The sequence below is a fragment of the Brienomyrus brachyistius genome, chromosome 2, assembly GCF_023856365.1.
Source record: "Brienomyrus brachyistius isolate T26 chromosome 2, BBRACH_0.4, whole genome shotgun sequence".
NCBI classification, from domain to species: domain Eukaryota; kingdom Metazoa; phylum Chordata; class Actinopteri; order Osteoglossiformes; family Mormyridae; genus Brienomyrus; species Brienomyrus brachyistius.
Genome location: NC_064534.1, coordinates 46,137,474 through 46,157,709, shown reverse-complemented (window position 1 = coordinate 46,157,709; position 20,236 = coordinate 46,137,474). Strand labels below are relative to the sequence as shown.

Sequence of the window (20,236 nt, the reverse complement as noted above, 5' to 3'; positions counted from 1 at the left end):
TGCACAGAGCATAAACGCACATATTACCGTATCTGTAAGATATCAGAGATGTTTTCGTACTATCACTGAAATCTGTTAATCACAATCGAAACAATTAGTTTAACATTATATTAATTTCTTGAATTGTAATGGAAAGTTGTGAATTAACACCGCAGACAATAATATCTGAAATTAAAGACCGTAATTTGCACATAGAGACCAAGTCTTCGACCATCACAGTGCAGCGGCACACGTGGAAGTTCCTTCCGGCATTAACCGGAAGTGTCATGACGTAAGACTGTCATGGCGACGTCCTGTACCTAGTTATGAATTTTATTCGTTGCACTCAATATTCAATTGAATTCATTGTATCTAAAGGAAAATTTGACATATTAGTACTTATTTTATATAAACACATCTGTTAATTTCAATTTGATATGCATTATAGATATTAGCAATGCATTAATTACGGTTTGGAGAACTGGTCGTTGCCGGGGGAGAGTTCGCATTATAAGGGCGTTTATCCATAGTTTTTCCCCGGCTCTTTTCTCTGTCGTTTCGCCACGATGAAGACGGTTATTATGGTGGCCGAGAAACCGTCGCTGGCACAGTCGATCGCAAAAATTTTGTCTAAAGGTAGGTTTTCCTGAAGTTCACCGAAGATATAATGGGATTTATGTATCGGAAAATGGACGGTATGTTAGGCTCATATTGAATATTTAATCATTAGCATGTCGGCTTTAGTTTAAGTACATGCATCTTTGCTGTTACACTTGATGAGGACTCTACGGGTGTTCTCATCGTAGATGTCTGTTAACAAACCCGCAACGTAAGTTTGAAATGGGGGGGGGGGACCGGACAGGTGCCGGAGGTGTCAGTTTGTTTGTTGATATTGAAAGTATGTCTGATACTCCGATAACCTTTCAACGAATTTATTTTTACTCGTTTGTTGTATGTTATAAACTGTTTGCAATGTTTAGTTTTTAAATTTGTCGTTTTTTAATCAGTATTTTAATTTGTTTATCTGATTTATTTGTTTCTAAGAACATGTGTGTAACACTGGTTACTAATGAAACACACGGAGCTTGTCATAAAATGCTGTTTATTCTGGTATCCTCGGACTATTAAAACAACTGTAAATAACTGTCCACTCTAAAATAACAGTTCACTCTGTTCTGAGTTATGTAACAAGTTTAGGACTGCCTGGAGGTAGCACATAGACAGGCTATACTAACGGTTTCAAACTCGAGGGAAAAGAATGGGCATTTTCTGTTTTTTTTCAGTACAGGCATTTTTATGGAGATGGGTATGGTTTCTAAGCTGGAGTAGCCTTCCACACCAGTGCAGGAATGGCTTGTGAGACACTTGGCTTCATGGATGATTGCAGGAACTCTGTGTAAATCAATTCTTTCTCTGAAAGGCAAAGAGCAAAATAAAGAAATTGTTCAGATCAGTACAACTGAATCTTCTGAGACATTTTCACAAGTAAACAGAAAATTGTAGTACAGTGGTACCTTGGTTTACGAGCAAACTTTGTTTGGGAAACGTGCTTGTAATCCAAAGCACTCATATGAAAATGAATTTTCCCATTAGAAATAATGGAAATTCAGATGGTTCGTTCCACAACCCAAAAATATTCATATAAAATTGATTAATAAAAGATATACAGTAAAAATACATAAAACAAATTAACCTGCACTTTACCTTTGAAAAGAATCATGGATGGTGTGAGGGAGAAGAGGAGGGTTATTTTGTAGGACTACTTTCACTATAACTAACAGAATCACTGCTATCTGTTGGCTCACTGGAATATTTTTCTTTTTGTGTAACTTTAACAAGCAACCTATCCAACGACAGCCACTTTTGCCACCTTTTCAATTTTGCGGAAATGTGGACATTGCATTGTCTTTAAACAGATTAATTGCTTGCACTGCCACGCTCTTATTTGAGTGGTGCTTTTCTATAAAATTTTGACTATACGAGTGAGGCACGCTGACTGAGACAGAGCATGGGAGATGATTGCCCACAGTCCCGCAGTGAGAGAGAGAGGAGCTCCATTGGCTCAGCTGTGATTCCGTAATGCTCGGTAGACAAAGCGTATACATAATACTTGTATTGCAAGATCTCGCTCATTTATCAAGTTAGAATTCATTAAAAAAAAAATTGCTCGTCATGCAAAACACTCGCAAACCAAATTACTCGCAATCCAAGGTTTTACTGTAATGTCAATCTGTGTTTCGCCACAGCTCTAAATGCTGAGACTAAGACTTTAAAAAGCAAAACAGGTTGTTGTTGACCTTCACATTGATTGTCAATTGGACTGTTTTTTTAGATATCCCATGCTGATATGTTTGAAATTACTGAATATTTAATATTTAAAAATGGATGGATGGATGGAAAAGAATGACATTTTTGCTTTTTATATTTATATACCCCCAGCACAGAAAAGAACTTTCTTTTAAAGATTAATAATACTGTACAAGGCATTGTAACAAAAAACAGACTTATTTGTATTGCAAGTTTGCATAATAGTATGACTCTGATGTTCACTCACACATACGTCCAGGGTGCGATGCTCCTCTCATTGATGCTATTGGCCATGGTAATGTGTGGTAAGTGTAGCTCCTCCAGGCTTTCCAGGCAGAATGACTCGTCCACACACTGACTGGTCAGTGGGTTACCTTGACTGGGAGTGAGCCCCCACAAGACAAGGCAGCACAGATGTGCGAGCTGAAAGAGTTTAAGTTAAAACTAATCATGGCAATTTGAAGTAAATAAAACCAAACCCTAATTTATGAAATGAAGATGGCATGGAGGCGTAAGTGGTTAGCCTGGATGCTTGAGTCTTGCTCGGGGTGCTGTGTGCGTCCGTGTTTGTCTGTCTGTCTGTCTGTCTGTCTGTGTGTGTGTGTGTGTCTGTGTCTGTGTGTGGTGGGGTTAGATGAATGGGTATTCTGGGAGTGTGTGCTGTATGACGGACTGGCATCCAGTCCATAGTATACCCTGCCTTGTACCCTGTGTTTGCTGGAATGGGGTATAAACTCCCCACATTACCATTCTAGATAAGTATTATGGAAAATGGACGGATTTGTGTTAATAACTTTAACTGAAAACAATACCTTTGTGCTCTTGCTGTATGAAGAAGTGAACTAAAGTAGGCTGGTGGTTAAATCCGGTAAATCTAGTTTGTTCTAGAAGAAAAATCTGTTGGATTTCAGGAGTGCAATTTTATATGACAACAGTGCTAAAGAAATGCAGAGCGTTATGATTCTAGCGTGAGATGTCCAGTAAGAGGTCTTGCACATATCGTTAATTTGAGAAAGATTTAGCAATGATGTATCTACTTCAATAAGGCTCAGATTCTTCACAGTTTAGCCTTTGATTCAAACATCCTTGTTGGGCTATACAGTTCTTGCTTAAGTGTAATGGCTATCCAGTGATATTATGGTCACCAGAGAACAGACTCACAAACAATTATTAGTGATGCTGCAGCGAGGCACAGCCCATCTTACCTGCAGGCGTGTCATTCTGCCGTACGGTTGGCTCCAAATTCGGACTTGGGGAGCAGGGAAGATGTGCTGGGTGACGGGCTTCTGTGTCCCGCGGCCCCTGCTGCAGTATTTATGCCGGTACAGTGAATGTGGGCCCATTTGGAAGAGCGTCACAGGCCCTTGTCTGTCACTGGCCTTGACGGGCCAATGCATTAGCCAATTGCGTCATTCTCTATTTTAATGTTTTGTCATTATCGTGGAAGAAAGCATAATTTTTGATGCTTAATTAAAATATATTGGCCCTAAAATACTATAAAATTCTGTGAGCATATTAATTGTATTTTTTGAGTATAGGAAATCGTGAGTAGGAGGCACATCTACTGTATTTGACTTTCATTAAGGTCACTTGAGTTCTTTGCATCAGCCAGTCAGACTTCTCTGTTTCTCTTGCTCCAGGTAACTGCATTAGCCGCAAGGGCCTGAACGGAGCGTGCTCAGTGCATGAGTACGCCGGCAGCTTCATGGGCCAGGCTGTCCGCTTCAAGATGACATCTGTCTGTGGTCATGTGATGAGCCTGGACTTCATAGGTGGGTGTTTTTTTTATTTCCAGATCTGTTTTGGTGGTTTTACTTGTAAACTGTTGGTCACATGGATTTTCCAATTAGCCACATTCGGCTATTACAGTTTAGCTCACCAGTTTATTCCCAACATATACACCGAAGAGCCAAAACATTACGACCACCTGTAATGTGGTGTGCTAATCAAGATCTGGGATATATTAAATGGCAAGTGAACAGCACGTTTTCATAGGCGGTGAGTTGAATGTAGGAGAATTGGACAAGTGTGAAGGATGAGTGACTGGAAAGGGGCAAATTGGCACGGCCAGACGATTGGGTCGGAGCTTCTCCATAACAGCAAGGCTTCTAAGGTACCATTGGTGGTCAGTACCTACCGACCGTGGTTGGAGGAGGGAAAAACCAGGAACTGGTGACAGACTGTCGGGTGCCCAGGGCTCACTGATGCTCAGGGGCAGCGGAGGCTGTCCTGCCTGGTACCGAGTGGCAGAAGGGTTACTGTGGGGCAACTGATGGAATATTGCTGCGCATGAAATAGCTGAATGACAACACACAGTCTATCACACCCTGCTGCGTATGGGGCTGCAGACAGCAGACTGGTCAGAGTGTCCATTCTCCACCAGCGGAACTGTGTACATTGGGCATGTGATCATCAGGACTGGACCGTGGACCAGTGGAAGAAGGGTTAGGGTTAAAGAGATGGCTCCAGCATGCAGTTCAAGGGACTTTAGGAATCTGCTGCTGATATCTTGGTGTCAGATACCCCAGGACACCTTCAGAGGTCTTGCAGATTGTGCCTCGATCAAAATCAAATCAAATCAAATAGGCTTTTATTGTCACAGCTGTTTTGGTGGCACAAGAAGGACCAACAGTATATTAGGCGGGTGGTCATAATGTTTTGGCTATGCAAAAGAATTTGGTGTCAGTAGCAGTCTGGTTCAGGGGATCACATGTCATCTTCTCAAAGCTCTGCAGCTGGCATGGAGTGACTGCAGTGTTTCGTAAATTTAGGGAAGCAAAAGAGAGGCTTTTCACTTGTGTGGACGAGCAGTAATGTCCCTCTGTCGCGCAGCAGTCATATTGTGTGGCTGAGTATATATGTGTATATTTGGCATATGCAGGGAAGTATAATAACTGGGACAAGGTGGACCCCGCTGAGCTCTTCAGCAAAGCTCCCACAGAGAAGAAGGAAGCGAACCCCAAGCTGAACATGGTCAAGTTCCTGCAGGTAAGGCTCTGATTGGCTGGATGCTTTCTGGTCACCCATGAACAATGGTTCCTCATACTCCATTTTCTTCCAGGTAGAAGCCAAGGGATGTGACTCTGTTGTTTTGTGGCTGGACTGTGACAAAGAGGGTGAAAACATCTGTTTTGAGGTAATGCTCCTAAGGAGATGGACATGATTTAAAAGTATGAGAAATGGCGGTATTTTTATTTGTGCTTCTGTAAATATTGATGTTTAGTTCTGATGAAGCCAGTGCAATCCATTGTTTTTACAGGTACTGGACGCTATCCAGCCGGTGATGAACAGGGCTTTTAGTAATGAGCAGACCGTGTACCGGGCCAAGTTCAGCTCCATCACTGACACAGATATCTGCAACGCCATGAACCGCCTGGGGCAGCCCAACCGCAACGAAGCTCTGTCTGTGGATGCCCGCCAGGAGCTGGATCTGCGCATCGGCTGTGCCTTTACACGGTATGTGGACCGGTGTGGTTTGGCGGCTTATGATGCTGAGCCTGTGATCGGACGTGGTTTTACCATTGGGCCCCTGAGTAAGTCCTTAACCCCAGCTTCTCCAGGGATTGGCTGACCCTGCCAAACGTACGGTGCTTTGGATCAACGCATCTTCTAAATGAATAAAAAGTAGTCAGACCGTAGAGGGGGCAGGGCCTGGGAGATGGTATACTCTTCTAACAGGAGTTTGCAATGTACAATGGGGTGAAAAGAGATTAGCCGTTTATACAAATATATTTAAAGACTTTGTTGAGGTTCTATGAGCTTTTCACATGAGCACAAACATCGTATTACCTGATAATATAAAGAATCAAAGTTAAAATTGCTGTGAAACAACCTGCAATTTACTTTGATTAATTTATTTCCTTGAAATCGAACTACTGAGGAACTCCAGGTTAAATACTTTGCTTATGGAATTAGCAGAAAGGCTTATTGTCTTTGGCAGGCTTTTTGAAGTCGTATCCACTGTAGGGCTGGGGGATATTTATAAAAATATGTGATATTTTGATATTTTAATTTTAAAATATCAGGTAAAACAATAATATTGCATCACCCAACACACACACACACAAGCGAAGAGCTTACATTTTTTTTAGCCAATATACAGCTAATCTGCTATACAGCTGACATTAAAACTTGCAATTCGGGGCTGGGGCTTGGGGTGGTTCTGGGTTGGACGGGGGGTGGTTCTGGGTTGGACGGGGGGTGGTTCTGGGTTGGACGGGGTGTGGTTCTGGTCACGTTATTAGATTATCGCCATTTTTTTAGTTTGTGGAAAATGATCAGTCGGCAGGCCAATTTAATTATGATCTAAAAACATGTCATGAACCATCTAAAACAGGGTTCGCATCATGTGGGGCATTCATCGGCTAGGCCCCCCGACCCCCCCAAAAGGGAACCACCCAAGACTATTCGAATTATACTTTTTAATATAGGCGTTCCCCCTAAAACAAACAAGCCGGCCTCTTCCAGGGGAAAGGCTATGGATCGTCTGCTTACCCAGTGTTTCAGCACCCACACCCCCAATCGACTGACAGCTTTTACTCACACCCCCCCCATCTAAACATCCAAATATTTACATACACTGATACTGTCATGTACCAATAGCAGGAGTTTAAAGTGCATCAGGAACGTAGGCTAGAGGGCTGAACTGAAAGCCAAGTGATAAATCATTCTGTTGTCCTGCTTTGTGTGGAGCCTCAGTTGGTGTCACATATGAACACAGGCTCACTGTCTGATATCGTCAATCGCGGATGGCATCGTCATTTCACCCATCGCTAACCCTCAGTGCTCCCTGCACCAGTGCTCAGCTTTTATATAAGGAATTGAACTCCCTGTATTTCATGGAGTAATCTGACTTGGCGAAATCCCACCTGTTCTGTTTTTTTGTATTTTAGTTTCTTTTGGATTTAAATTGCTTGTCATTGTGGATGATTTTTTGGGGGGTGTTGCTTATTTTTTTATAAGGACAACAATTCTTTGTTCCAGGTTTCAAACCAAATATTTCCAAGGGAAATATGGCAACCTGGACTCCTCGCTGATCTCCTTTGGACCCTGCCAAACCCCCACCCTGGGCTTCTGTGTGGAGCGCCATGATAAGATCCAGTCTTTCAAATCTGAGACCTACTGGGTGATCCAGGCTAAGGTGAGTGAGGTAAAGCTCAGCAAGGGCTTTTTGCCCTCAGATCGGATGCCATGGCACCTCAGAAGCTGTATAACAGATGGTGAGGAGAGAGAGGGAACCAGGCAGCATTATATCCATCCATCCATCCATCCATCCATCCATCCTCCAAGCACTTATCCAGGATTGCAGGAAGGCCTGGCACTGACTAAGCCTGCATTATGTTTTATGGTAAAAGGAGCTCGTAGCTCCAGATGAAGATGAAGTGTCTCAGTCACTCATTCATTGTAGAGCTGCCAGCCATTGTGCATGTCCGTGTCCCTGTCCCTCTAACATTAGCCTTCTGGCTGTGTGGTTCCCCCCCCCCCCCCAGGTGTTCAAGGGGAAGGACAGCCCCGTGATGTTGGACTGGGACCGGATGCGAGTCTTCGACAGGGAGGTCGGCCAGATGTTCGTCAACATCAGCAAGGAGTCCCGTGAGGCGAGGGTGGGCTGCACCTCTGCTCCCCTGTTTTACCTCCTGATGCCCTGTTTTATGCTGCTGTGTGTTTTGTCACCTGATCCCCATTATCACAGATTCCTCCCTTTAAATTGTAATTGCTCTGTTGCAGAGGCTTGTTAAGAGTGGGATGTTGTTTGAATGTGAGCTTTGTGTTCCTGGAAGATACCTGAGTCGTCTTGAACAAGGTGGACAAGGTTTTCCTTTAGTAGTATGTTCACATATGTTTTACATATGGATCAAACATTTTTGCAGACCTTAAGTCTTAAAAGATCTTGAGCAAAGCCAATATCTAACAATGTAGCTCTCCATCCATCCATCCATTTATCGTCCAGCAGCTTATCCTGATCAGGGCATCCTAAATGTAACAGTGATATTTCTTTTGAATACTTGAGATTCTTCTTTGAGGTGTATTATACTGTAGTTGTATTATACTTGTTTCTTTTTTCCTCAGTATGGCACCATGTGGCTCATTAAATTGCGGCATCATAATCCGGAGCCACAAAAGCTGGTTCTCTGAAGCTGTCGGCTTCCTTGTTGCTGCATATGAGAAGGTCTGGTGTAAATAGTATAGACTGGGTAACTGGACTGGACCTGGTCAAATTATCTGGGTCACAATCAAACCAGTGAGGTCATCAGATTTGAAATTCAATCAAAAACAATATTCACCTTAATGCAGCTACATCAGTGTTTCCCAATCGGGTTCCCGACCTAGTCCTTGGGAGCCCTCCAACGGTCCACATTTTTGCTCCCTCCCAGCTCCTTTCCAGACAGTCCGCATGTTTGCTCCTTTCCAGCTGGGAGAGAGCAAAAATGTGAACCGTCTGAGGGTCCCTGAGGACTGGATTGCAATACACTGCCCTATATGGTGATGAGGGACGGCAACTTGTGCTTGATGTGTTCAGGTGGAGTCGGTGAGTAAGAAGGAGAAAGTAAAGCAGAGACCCCTGGCCCTGAACACGGTGGAAATGCTCAGGGTAGCCAGCTCTGCCCTTGGTAAGGCCCTTACACCGAGATTTAAATAAACATTTAAGTTAAAGTTTCTAACTTGGAGGCTGTACCATGGTTTAGTAGATCTATTTGTTAGTGGGTCTTCTGTTGTTCTCCTACATTCAGATATATGGTGTTAAAGTGAATTGCCGACTTTGAATTGATTCTTGAGTGTATTTGTGAGTTGTGTGCACATCCTGTTACCCCTAAACCTCATGCTTCCTATGATTAGCCCCGGTTCACCATGACTTTGCCTCTAACGCCTGTTGGAAATGGATGGATTCATGTATGGATCTGTCTGAGTGCTGGGGTCACTCATTCATTGTACCCTGCACTGATCAGCTCAAGGTCTTTGCAGTGATACTGGTGCATCCTTTTCTAAGGTATGGGTCCTCAGCACACTATGCAGATTGCAGAGCGCCTCTACACCCAGGGCTACATCAGCTACCCACGCACGGAGACCACGCATTACCCCGAGAACTTCGACCTGAAGGGCACCCTGCGGCAGCAGGCCAGTAACCCCTTCTGGGCTGATGCGGTGAGTCCGTCTGAAGGCAAGCGGGCAGCCAGCCGACAGGAAGCTGCTTTCGTTTCATCATATTGCTTTTTTTGTTTTATGGTGCAGCTGAAACACTTCCTAAAGATTTCCTCGCTCCATGATTTGCAAACCTTAAAACCTGGTGAGATTTTCTCCCTGTTCTGCCACCTTCATAACAGCTTCTCATACAGTTTGTGCAACACCTGTGGAAACTGCCGTGACCTGTGAGTGCGTGTGTGAAACAGCAGTCAGCAAGTGGCAGTGGTTATATCATTTTGCTGTTTCACGCTTTATTTTGGGGTCTGGCAGTTCTACTTTCTCATGGAGCAGAACAGAGGACCTTCTATAGCAGCATTAAGAAGCCACAATATATTTTCACAAGTAGCAGCGTGCTGTGGCTGTTTCATCTACTTGTACTTTTCTGGGAAGCTGTGAGCTTGAATCCTAAAGTCAGTACTGTCCTCCATTTTAGTAAATATAAGGTATTGGCGCACAAGAAAACTGCACTTTTTGTGTGACAGTATGTGGGTCTCATCCTTGTAGGTAAAGGTGTTGCTTGCGGACGGACTGAACCGCCCCAGGAAGGGGGCGGATGCTGGTGACCACCCCCCAATAACCCCCATGAGAGCTGCGTCTGAGAGCGAGCTGGGTGGGCCTCCGCCTTCCCATAATGCACCTGCACATGCAGAGAGCAGACCTGTTTCATGCTGGGTTTCATTGCAGACCCAGTCTTGTATAGCCATGTGACCTGGTGACTGTATATGAGCCACAGGGCACGGATGTTCAGTGGTGTCCATTCTTCACCGCATCTCTGCTGACCGCCTGCGCTGTCCTGCGCTTTCAGCTTTACGCACCTCTTCATTTCCACCCTCATCCTTTTCTTTGTCAAATGTATTGTTGGCATGCTGGGGCGACCTGGGCACCCAATGAACCTTCCCAGAGATTTTATCTTCCTCCATGTGGAGTTTTTCCACATGTCCTCCATTGTCTTCTGGCATTTTTCCCTTCTTTCCCTGTATTATTAACAATTTAGTACATTTGTACAGATATTTTTGGCCACATATTGCTGGTAAGTGCCTTAGAGCAAATGTGTTCTGAAAAGCACTATATAATCATGGAATATGTGTTGGCAGTAGATGCATAGAAGGACTGATTATATTAAAAAGCATATTTTTAGCATATATCTTACATGTGCCCGATATACAGAAACACTAGACCATTTCCCTTTGTAAAATACACATCCTTTTACAATGAAGGAATTTATCAAAGTGGTAATTTTGTAAGGATGAGTATGGATGCTGTTGTTTCCATCTTTCTTAATTTGATTAAACCTCCTTGCAGGAAGTGATGGCTGGCGGCTGTATGAGTACATCACACGGCACTTCATCGCCACTGTCAGCCAGGACTGCAAATACCTCCAGACCACCATCGCCTTCAGCATCAGCACAGAGAGCTTCTCCTGCACGGGGAAAACTCTGCTATCGGCTGGTAGGGTCTGGTACACATTAGATGCTGTTCTGAATCATGTGCTTAAGATGCTGCCCTTAAATCTTGGTAAAGGAAACGTATTCAGAGAGGTACTGATTTAAATCAAGTTAAAACATTAATTGGAGTAAAATTCCAATTGGATCAACATTTGAATATAATTGTATAGAAAGTTGTTGGCCATGCATTGTCCACAAATCCTGCCATCAGTGCTTTTCTTGCTAAAGAAAACTAAATATACTAACCAATAAATAGTATTGTTACGGTGCAGTTAAGCGAAACATTTAATTGGGCATTTTCAATTTAAATTTTAATTCATATTAACATGTATAAAATTGTAGATTTTCACCAGGATAGAATAAAATTCAGCGTGGATTACAAATGTGATATTTATCAGTAAAAACATGTGTGCAGAATTCAGCAAATATTTGACAGCATGTGTGTTTGATTTCCAAGTGGTTAGCAGGAAGACACATTATTTATGCATTATTTACATATTCTGAGCCTCTGGGATTCAGTCATAGTTGTAATGCAGTTCGGGTACCATGAGACTAACTAACTTATAAGATTAACCTTTGTGTGTATTGTTAAATCTGTCTCACTCCACAGTACATGTATGTGTGTATCTGTGATGGAAGGGTATGGCCCCCATGACATAGGCTGTTTCTGTATGTCAGTGCCAGTACTCGCTGGTCATGCAGTGCACTGTACTGATGATGGACAATTCCCCACAGGCTTCACAGAGGTCATGCCCTGGCAAGGGTTGACAGTCGAGGAGAGTCTGCCGTCATGCGAGACAGGAGACACCTTCACTGTGGATGAGATCAAGCTGGTGGAGAAGCAGACCAGCCCACCTGACTATCTCACAGAGGCGGAGCTCATCACGCTGATGGAGAAGCACGGGATTGGTCAGTGGTGTTCATGGGTTTGGGGGCGGGGTTTTTGGGATAAGGGCGTCATGTCATGACATGTAGGCCTAGAAGCTTGGATTTCTGGTCATAAAGTTACCAATTCATGTCTGAGAAACGGCTCTCCAGAAATTATTCAATAGAAAACTGAATAAAGCAGAGAAACAGATATATGATTTAAATGAATCATCCAACCATCCACTTTCCAAACCGCTTATCCTACTGGGTCACGGGGGGTCCGGAGCCTATCCCGGAAGCAATGGGCACGAGGCAGGGAACAACCCAGGATGGGGGGCCAGCCCATCACAGGGCACACTCATACACCATTCACTCACACATGCACACCTATGGGCAATTTAGCAAGTCCAATTAGCCTCAGCATGTTTTTGGACTGTGGGGGGAAACCGGAGGAAACCCCACGACGACATGGGGAGAACATGCAAACTCTGCACACATGTAACCCAGGCGGAGACTCGAACCCGGGTCCCAGAGGTGTGAGGCAACAGTGCTAACCACTGCACCGCCACTGCATCACCAATCAAGTGAAATAAATCAGGATGGGAAGTGTTATGCGGAAAAAGTGTGTCACATGCTAAAAGCTTAGGAAATCCAGAGCACTGGGTGTTATCTACCTGCTAAACTGCTCTGCACACACAGTCCCTGACAGCACAATCAGAGCATGCTCACACTTGGCCTAGTCGCCTTATACTGTGTCTGAGCACGATTTCCCTCCTCCCTATTCCCATGTTGCTCTGCGCTTATATCTTACTTAACGTTCCATGCAACTTTTTATGTTGAAGAAAACATAGGAAGGGAAGCATTATTGCACATCACAGTGGAGTTCATAATTAATGTCCTTATTTTGTGGCTTATTTAGAGTCATTTTGGGTGCAAAGATGTACATAGATCTATCGAGTGCGCAGTGTTATTATTTTTATTTATTTGTGCTGCATGTATAAAAAAAATCCCATATTTTACCAAATATCTAAAAGTTTTATTGTGTTACATCCTGTTGTTCCTGGATACTCTAGTCAGCTCAAATCTCCAGCGAACACTGTACTTCTGCCATAGACCAAAGTGATCTTTTGTCAAAGTTTTTGGTAAATGTTTGCCGCTACCCGATCCGTACGTGAACTTTTTTTTTTTTTTGCAGTGTGATTTTGCAAAAAAACATGACAATCTGTTCAGCCTCCTCGACTTGTTCGTCCAAGGTCCAGTTCATGTCTAGTGTGCATGTATGCATGTATGTGTCAGTCATTATTGACGTCATTGTTAGTGATCACACTAGATGCATACCATGCCCAGGTCCAACTGAAGCATGCCTAGCTCACATCTTCAAGCGGGCCCAGGTACGGTATGGGGTGATCACACGGACTGGACTTTGAGGGTCAAACGTGCTCGAGCATGGTACAGATGGGCTAGTGTCAGCATACCCGTGCCATCACCGATTCTTTGATAAGTACAAGATGAATCTGTCTCAGTATTTGGTGTCTGTGTCTGTGTTCCAGGAACGGATGCAAGCATCCCTGTCCACATCAACAACATCTGCCAGAGGAACTACGTCACGGTGGAAGGCGGCCGCCGGCTCAAGCCCACCAACCTGGGCGTCGTGCTGGTGCACGGCTACTACCGGATAGGTGAGTGTCTGCTGGTTGGCCTGGACTGAACTGGTTACTGGTTTTACGCTATTCCAGCACTGTCATTGGTTGTTGAACTAGAGGGACCTAATCAACTGTTTGAAAAGAGGATACATGCCATGCCATTCTTATACTGCCGTTGGGTGCCTCTAGTTCATCATCCAGTCAGCTGTTTGAAAAGCAGACATGTACTGTAATCCCTCCTATATCACCCCATGCAGATCTTTCCTTAAATTTTGTGCCTGTTCTTGTGTGTGTGCGAGGCAGACGCTGAGCTGGTGCTGCCCACCATCCGCAGCGCGGTTGAGAAGCAGCTCGGCCTCATCGCTCAGGGCAAGGCTGACTTCCAGCAGGTTCTGCTGCACACGCTGGACATCTTCAAGAGGAAGTTCCACTACTTTGTAGACTCCATCGCAAGTAAGACTGGCCTCATTGATAACCCTTTATTTTACTTTATAATCATTTGCAGGGCTCGCAAAATTTCAAAATCCTTGGTAGTCCTTCGGGCAGGCACTCTTTAGTTTTTGGTAGCCCAAAATAAATTTAACTAGCCCAAATAAATAATAGATTATTTTTAATGTATAATATTGTAAAGGAAACAAAACATCAATCAAAAAATTGTTAAAACACAAATTACAATTACTCAAATATTTGGTTCTAATTAAACAGAAATTTCTATGAACTTGTAAGAACTGTGTAGAACATGAATCAGTCTGTCAGATTCTGAATCTGAAATTTCCACTGAAGTCATGGATGAGAAAATGCCACTCGACGTTGAGGGCATAGCATCTCCTTCATCAGCTTTCTCTTTCTGTGCATTGGCCTCCATTTCATTTCTCTTTGTTCTTGTCGGGGTTTTATGATCCAGGTGTCTTGAACCTTTTCCAGAAAACATCCAGAAACTAATTGACTTCTCAGGGCAAAAAGATTGAACTGTTTCCCCATTAATGGAGAGTTGCATGCAGTCATTCAGTGTACCACAAAGTAGATTGTTATGATGTGGGGTATCCTCTGTTTCAGTCTCCCAGTTACTCCTGTTTTCTCACCCATCATCACTGCAGCACCATCAAAATTTGCACACGCTACTTTCTTTTTCCATATGTCTTCTCTTATACCCATGGTGTTCACTGCTCCATCAATAGCCTCTAAAATACCTGCAGCATTTGCACTCTTGACTGGCTGACATTTGATCAGGTATGTGGATATGTCACCATTATCTCTCACATACCCGACATGAACCAACTCCTGTTCTATTATACCAGTCTCTGTACTGCCATCTGCACGAATGGATAAGAACCTGCATTCTTGAATTTCCTTTTCGATCTGGTTTCTTGAAGTTTGTGCTATTGCTCCAATAAACTCTCTGCAAGCATGGTCATTGATGTAAGTGGAACCAAGATCTTGGCCATTTGCTTTTTGAAGTTTGCAAAGGCTGCTAAATTTTGCCAATGGTAGTTCACTCTTTGCAACATAGTACGCTGTTCTAAACAGCTTTTTCAGGACTTCTTGTTGTGCTTGGTTTATTTTTAGTATGTTTTTTGCAATTTGTGTTTGTTCTGGGAAAGATGCTGCAGACTGAGCACCAATGCATTTCTTGTGATGCAGAGATTTCTCATGGGTTCTGATGGGGTCTTTCCTAAAATTACTGGTCCCAGTAACAAAGGCGCTTGCCGAGTCAGAAATCGAGGGAAATTCACGACACACCCGGCAGAACATTATGTTATTTAGCTTGTCATATTCCAGCCACAGAAATTCTTTTGTCAATGAAACCAAAAAGCTGCGCTTTCTTTTTGCCTCATAGTCTGATTTGCCATAACTTTTCCGCTTTGTGGTAGGCTTTTCTTTGGCTGTCCCTTCTTCACCCTGACCTGTCTTATTTGGTTCAGCAGAACGAAAATACCTGCGTAAATCCATTTATTTTTATTATTTTTCTCTGCGCAATCAACCTCTATCACATGTTTAAGCTTGCTGCGGGAGATTTCACTTGTCACGTTTTAATAGTAAGCTAATGTATGATAAAACGATGTCAGTGGAATTGGTGCGCAATTAATCCGTCACTGACCAATCTGTACTGCCGCTCTCTATGCACAGTTTCACGATCGCAAAGTGAAAGTAAAAAACAAACGCGAATTCAAACGCGATTTCAATATATCACATATTGACAGTGGCTCATCGATGCCCGAAAATGACATAATTACCCAGCTACGTTTGCGAAAGAATTCATATGATAGCCCGACGGGCAGGGCTGAGATAGATTTTGGTAGCCCGACTGGAAGACACAGTAGCCCCGGGACGTCGGGCTAGCGATTTTGCGAGCCCTGAAAATTTGACTAATGTACTTTTTTGCTTTGTCACATTCAGAGACATAACTTTTTTCAATTCTGACCTATATCAAATACATCTTGAATATCATTTTAGATGCATTATAAGATGATCCTTGTGTTTGGTGTCATTCAGGGAGGAAGTGAATAGTTCATTTTCATTTACTAGCTGATTCCCTCAGCAGTGCCTCTGGCTCTTACCAGGCACCCTTTATAATAGAGCAGTTACCTGCATTTTAGCTATTTTTAGCTGTTTGGAATATTTCTTAAATAGGAGGAATATTTCTTAAATAGTTAACTTTGTTACTACATGCATTTGGGTTAAAACTGAAACCATGATGCAATCCAACGCTGCCTTCGGTTTAGGCTATGTCTAGCTGGGCTTCAGGCTATATCTAATTTTTCATACCATCATACAGTCCATACACTGTACCACGGGTTTTGGCTTTTCAGGTACTTGGGAGTTTCTATATCATTGCGTTCTTCATGTGATTCATACATCATTTCACCAGTTTCTTGGAGGCTAGTTTCAGCCATTCTGGCTCAGTGAATAAATTTGTGGAAGTCTGCCCCTAGTGGCGCATCTCTTATTCTACGTTAAGTGACCAGGACCATAATGCGCAACAAAAATGAGGAAACACGTGTTATATCCATGAACAGTAGCCTACAGAAATCTTCAGAAATTCTAATAAATATTTATTGGGTAAATATTTTGCAATTTCAAATTTTATTGGAATAAGGAAGTTTGACCTCCCAGGCCTGACTGACTGACACACACGCGCACACACACACACACACACACACATACACACACACACACACAGGTTTGTAATTATATCTCTGTGGGGACTCTCCTTTCATTTCTTCGGAGAAGAAATGAAAATTTGTCCCCACAAAGTCAAAATAACAGGTTTTTATTACATTGTGGGGGACATTTGGTCCCCCACAATGTAATATAAACCTAACCCACACACACACAAGGATGTAACTTTGGATTGAACACCGGGGAGTTGAGGTCCAGGGGTATACATTGGCCAGTTTTGATTACTGGAGTGGTTCCAATCCCCCCTTCCCCCCTGTAATGCATGTACATACAATGCATGTACATACACACAGATGCGCATATATACACACGCACACGCCCCGTCATGACTGCTTCACCTGACTGCATGAAAGGGCCATGGTCTTTTTCTGCTCCTTAATCTTCTGACCTCTTCTGCTCCCTTCCGCCCCCTGCAGGCATGGATGAGCTGATGGAGGTCTCCTTCTCGCCCATCGCAGACACAGGGAAGCCACTGTCACGCTGTGGCAAATGCCATCGCTTCATGAAATACATCCAGGTGAGTGTGCATGTGCTGCCACCACCCAGTCAGTAAAGACCCGGCTGTTTGACCTTTGAACGTGGTATGAATTAATACATGTGTAGTTGCGTTTGAAGTTGTATAAAGAGATGAAGGGTACAGATGTAAACTTACTTTTCAGTACAAGCATCATTTAAGATAAAAATAAGACCTTTTTTCCTTATCAATGAGTGTGCAAGGAAAAACTCTCGCATATCCCATTATGGTCTCCAAAAGAATGACAAACACATGTACAGGTGAGAATCAGTCTAAGGATAAGAGTGCAGGGTTGTCCAGCATCTAACATCCTGGGCGCAGTTGAGGTTAAGGGTCTTGTTTAAGGGTCTAACAGTGGCATCACTCTGCCAGCCACAGGACCTGATCACGGACACCCAACCCTGCCTTGTAGGCTTCAGCAGGTTTTACTTACCTGCCTTTGCTGATTCTGTTGATGGTGGTTTTCCAGAATTCCCAGTTACTCTTTTCCCCCTTTGGGAAACATATGCAGCACGTCTCCTGGCTGTTCGTCTCACTCGAGGGGCTTGCTGGTTCAGAGCCCATATTCTGGCCTCCTCAGCCGATCATCATTCAGTCCTGTTCCACCGAGGACATCATGGTCTTGCTAGGCCTCTTATTTACATAGACACAATCCCTGTGTTTTAATGAATGAACTCCTTGATGCACATTTGCCTCCCAGGCTTTATTCATGTTATATTGCTGCCTGTAATATTAAGGCATGTCCTTGGATGGTTGGGCAGCATAAGTGCCATTGATTGCTGTTGAATGCTAGGCTGATGGGTCTGGCCCTTTTCTCAGAAATAATCTCATTGAAATTAATGGTCTCTTACCCCCTGTACTCTCCCCATGAATAAATCATAAATGTCCCACTGGCTTTGAATGATTCACAGATTCAACTGCTTGTCATCTTCCCAAGAAAGTCCACCTTTTTCATCATGTTTCTTGCAAAATGTTCATCAGGTTTGGTCAAGTTGTAATCAAGAGCACCTCTGTATGTTTCCATAATACACTGGTTGGTTTGATTTAGCCACATTTTTTTTTTAGATTTATCCTCAGGTTTGGCCCAGTTCCTCAGGTTTGTTGTGTTTGAAGCCAGTTTGAATCCCCCCCCCCCGGATAGTAATAAATATGTAACTAGAAGAGCCAGAAGATCGTGGCTTTATTAGCTGGTGAGCAGAACAGGCTGCTTCAGCATCTGCTACATAAAGAAGGTGTTTATTTGATATTTAGTGTAGTGACTGTTTGTGGTCAACAGGGGGCCCCATGCAAGCATGTCGTTCTGCTGGATATACGCCAGTGAATCGCTACTCCGCATGTAGCCTTGATTTGCGTATATGCCCTCCCCTAGGCCAAGCCCAGCCGCCTCCATTGCTCACACTGCGACGAGACGTACAGCCTGCCGCAGAACGGTGCCATCAAGCTGTACCGTGAACTGCGCTGCCCGCTGGACAACTTCGAGCTGGTGCTGTGGAGCTCCGGGGCACGGGGAAAGAGCTACCCATTGTGCCCCTACTGCTACAGCAACCCACCGTTCAGGGACATGAAGAAAGGTGCAGTTTATAACCAGCCAGTGACGTGGCTGATCAGATTTAAGGGGTTTCAGCTGCAGACCCCACATGACCATGCCAAGGACAAACAGCTGGAAGATGCTTGGATGTCGTATATCATAAATAAATACTGTATTAAAACATTGGTTATTAACCATATGACAGTCATACAACAAACAGCCCAGTGAACATACAGTAGTCATGCATTCTTTATCTTTTTTATGAAAGTTTTTTTAGCCTTTTGATTTGTATATTTTCTTGGTCTGTGTCAGGAGTCTGGTCAAGTTTATTTTTTAGTCTAGCTAATTAAGTAGATGATCTGCGGGCTAGATGTGATATAGATTGCATTAATCCTTTTCCTGTTGTGAGCGGCATGCTTGTGCCTGGCCTGTAATTGACTAACCCTCTTGTACCCCTGCCCCCCCGTCACAAACAGGAATGGGCTGCAATGAGTGCACGCACCCGTCATGCCAACACTCACTGAGCGCGCTGGGCATCGGCCAGTGTGTGGAGTGCGATGCCGGCGTCCTGGCCCTGGACCCCGCCTCAGGGCCCAAGTGGAAGATGGCGTGCAACCGTTGCAGCGTGGTTGTGCAGTTCTTTGAACATGCGCACCGCGTGCAGGTGACGGCGGAGAGCTGCGAGGCCTGCGAGGCTGCCCTGGTCTCCGTGGACTTCAGTAAAGCACATTCGCCACTGCCTGGGAACGCCACCCAACACACTGGCTGCGTTTTCTGCGACCCTGTCTTCCAGGACCTGGTGGAACTGAAGCACGCCACCATGAGGCACCCCATGCATCGTGGGGGCCAGGCCCGCCGGCAGGGAGGGCGGGGCCGAGGCCGGGGCCGACGTCCGGGAGGGAGAGGCAACCCGAAGAAACCTAAGGACAAGATGGCCGCCCTGGCAGCGTACTTTGTTTAGCGAACAGCAATCTAAGTGTTCCTGTTGACATCAGCGCTGTTTATCTGTGTTCATTTAACTTAGAATAAATTTATACACAAAAAAAATCACCTGTTTCTTGTAATGCAAGGCTTTTATTTCCATGACTTTTATTCAGTAGTTTCTACTTTTACAAATAAAGAGTTTAGTGTCCATTTAACACAGAAAACAGCAAATTTGCAGCACTATTTCAGAAGTAGCATATTAGAGGCTGAGGAATGTATTTTATATTCAGTATGAGCTGACTCCTTACATTTTAGTTCTAGATTTTTTCTTACTTAAAACTGACTGTGGACAAAACCAATTAAACGTTTTGAATAAAAAATGGTTTAAAATTTAGTTTTAATGTTTATTTTTACAAATATCTGTAATTCTTGAAGGCCTGTAAAAATTGAAGAAAAAAAACGTCCTAGGTAAGTAAACAGAAATAACAATTTTACCGAAGACAGATCAGACACACCTGCAACCTATGAATATGCGAAAAAGGAAATGATTGTGCGGCTTTACAGTCTGAGGCAAAGGTTTAAGGTTTATATAAGCCATGCATTAAGGAATAGCGCTTTTGCGAAAGCGACACAAAATTGCATGCTATAACCGGCAGATGGCGCCGTG

The 20,236-nt window shown here is 43.7% G+C and overlaps 1 protein-coding gene across 1 annotated transcript; it reads left to right on the top strand.

Annotated features, from left to right (window-relative positions):
- The first annotated feature begins 232 nt into the window (after positions 1-232).
- Positions 233-19,695, top strand: top3b (DNA topoisomerase III beta). The gene is made up of 17 exons (XM_048996483.1): positions 233-615; positions 3,927-4,058; positions 5,168-5,274; positions 5,348-5,422; positions 5,546-5,742; positions 7,270-7,426; positions 7,776-7,889; positions 8,807-8,897; positions 9,275-9,429; positions 9,973-10,078; positions 10,771-10,917; positions 11,649-11,822; positions 13,331-13,459; positions 13,727-13,876; positions 17,020-17,120; positions 18,487-18,688; positions 19,122-19,695. The coding sequence occupies exons 1-17, from the start codon at positions 546-548 to the stop codon at positions 19,604-19,606; spliced, it is 2,592 nt and encodes an 863-aa protein (XP_048852440.1). The 5' UTR covers positions 233-545; the 3' UTR covers positions 19,607-19,695.
- The last annotated feature ends 541 nt before the right edge of the window (positions 19,696-20,236 follow it).

Coding starts and splice junctions, on each gene's coding strand:
- top3b (XM_048996483.1), top strand. CDS start 546: ATGAAGACGGTTATTATGGTGGCCGAGAAACCGTCGCTGGCACAGTCG. Junction 5,423..5,545: donor GTGAAAACATCTGTTTTGAG/GTAATGCTCCTA, acceptor TTGTTTTTACAG/GTACTGGACGCTATCCAGCC. Junction 9,430..9,972: donor ACCCCTTCTGGGCTGATGCG/GTGAGTCCGTCT, acceptor TCATCCTTGTAG/GTAAAGGTGTTGCTTGCGGA.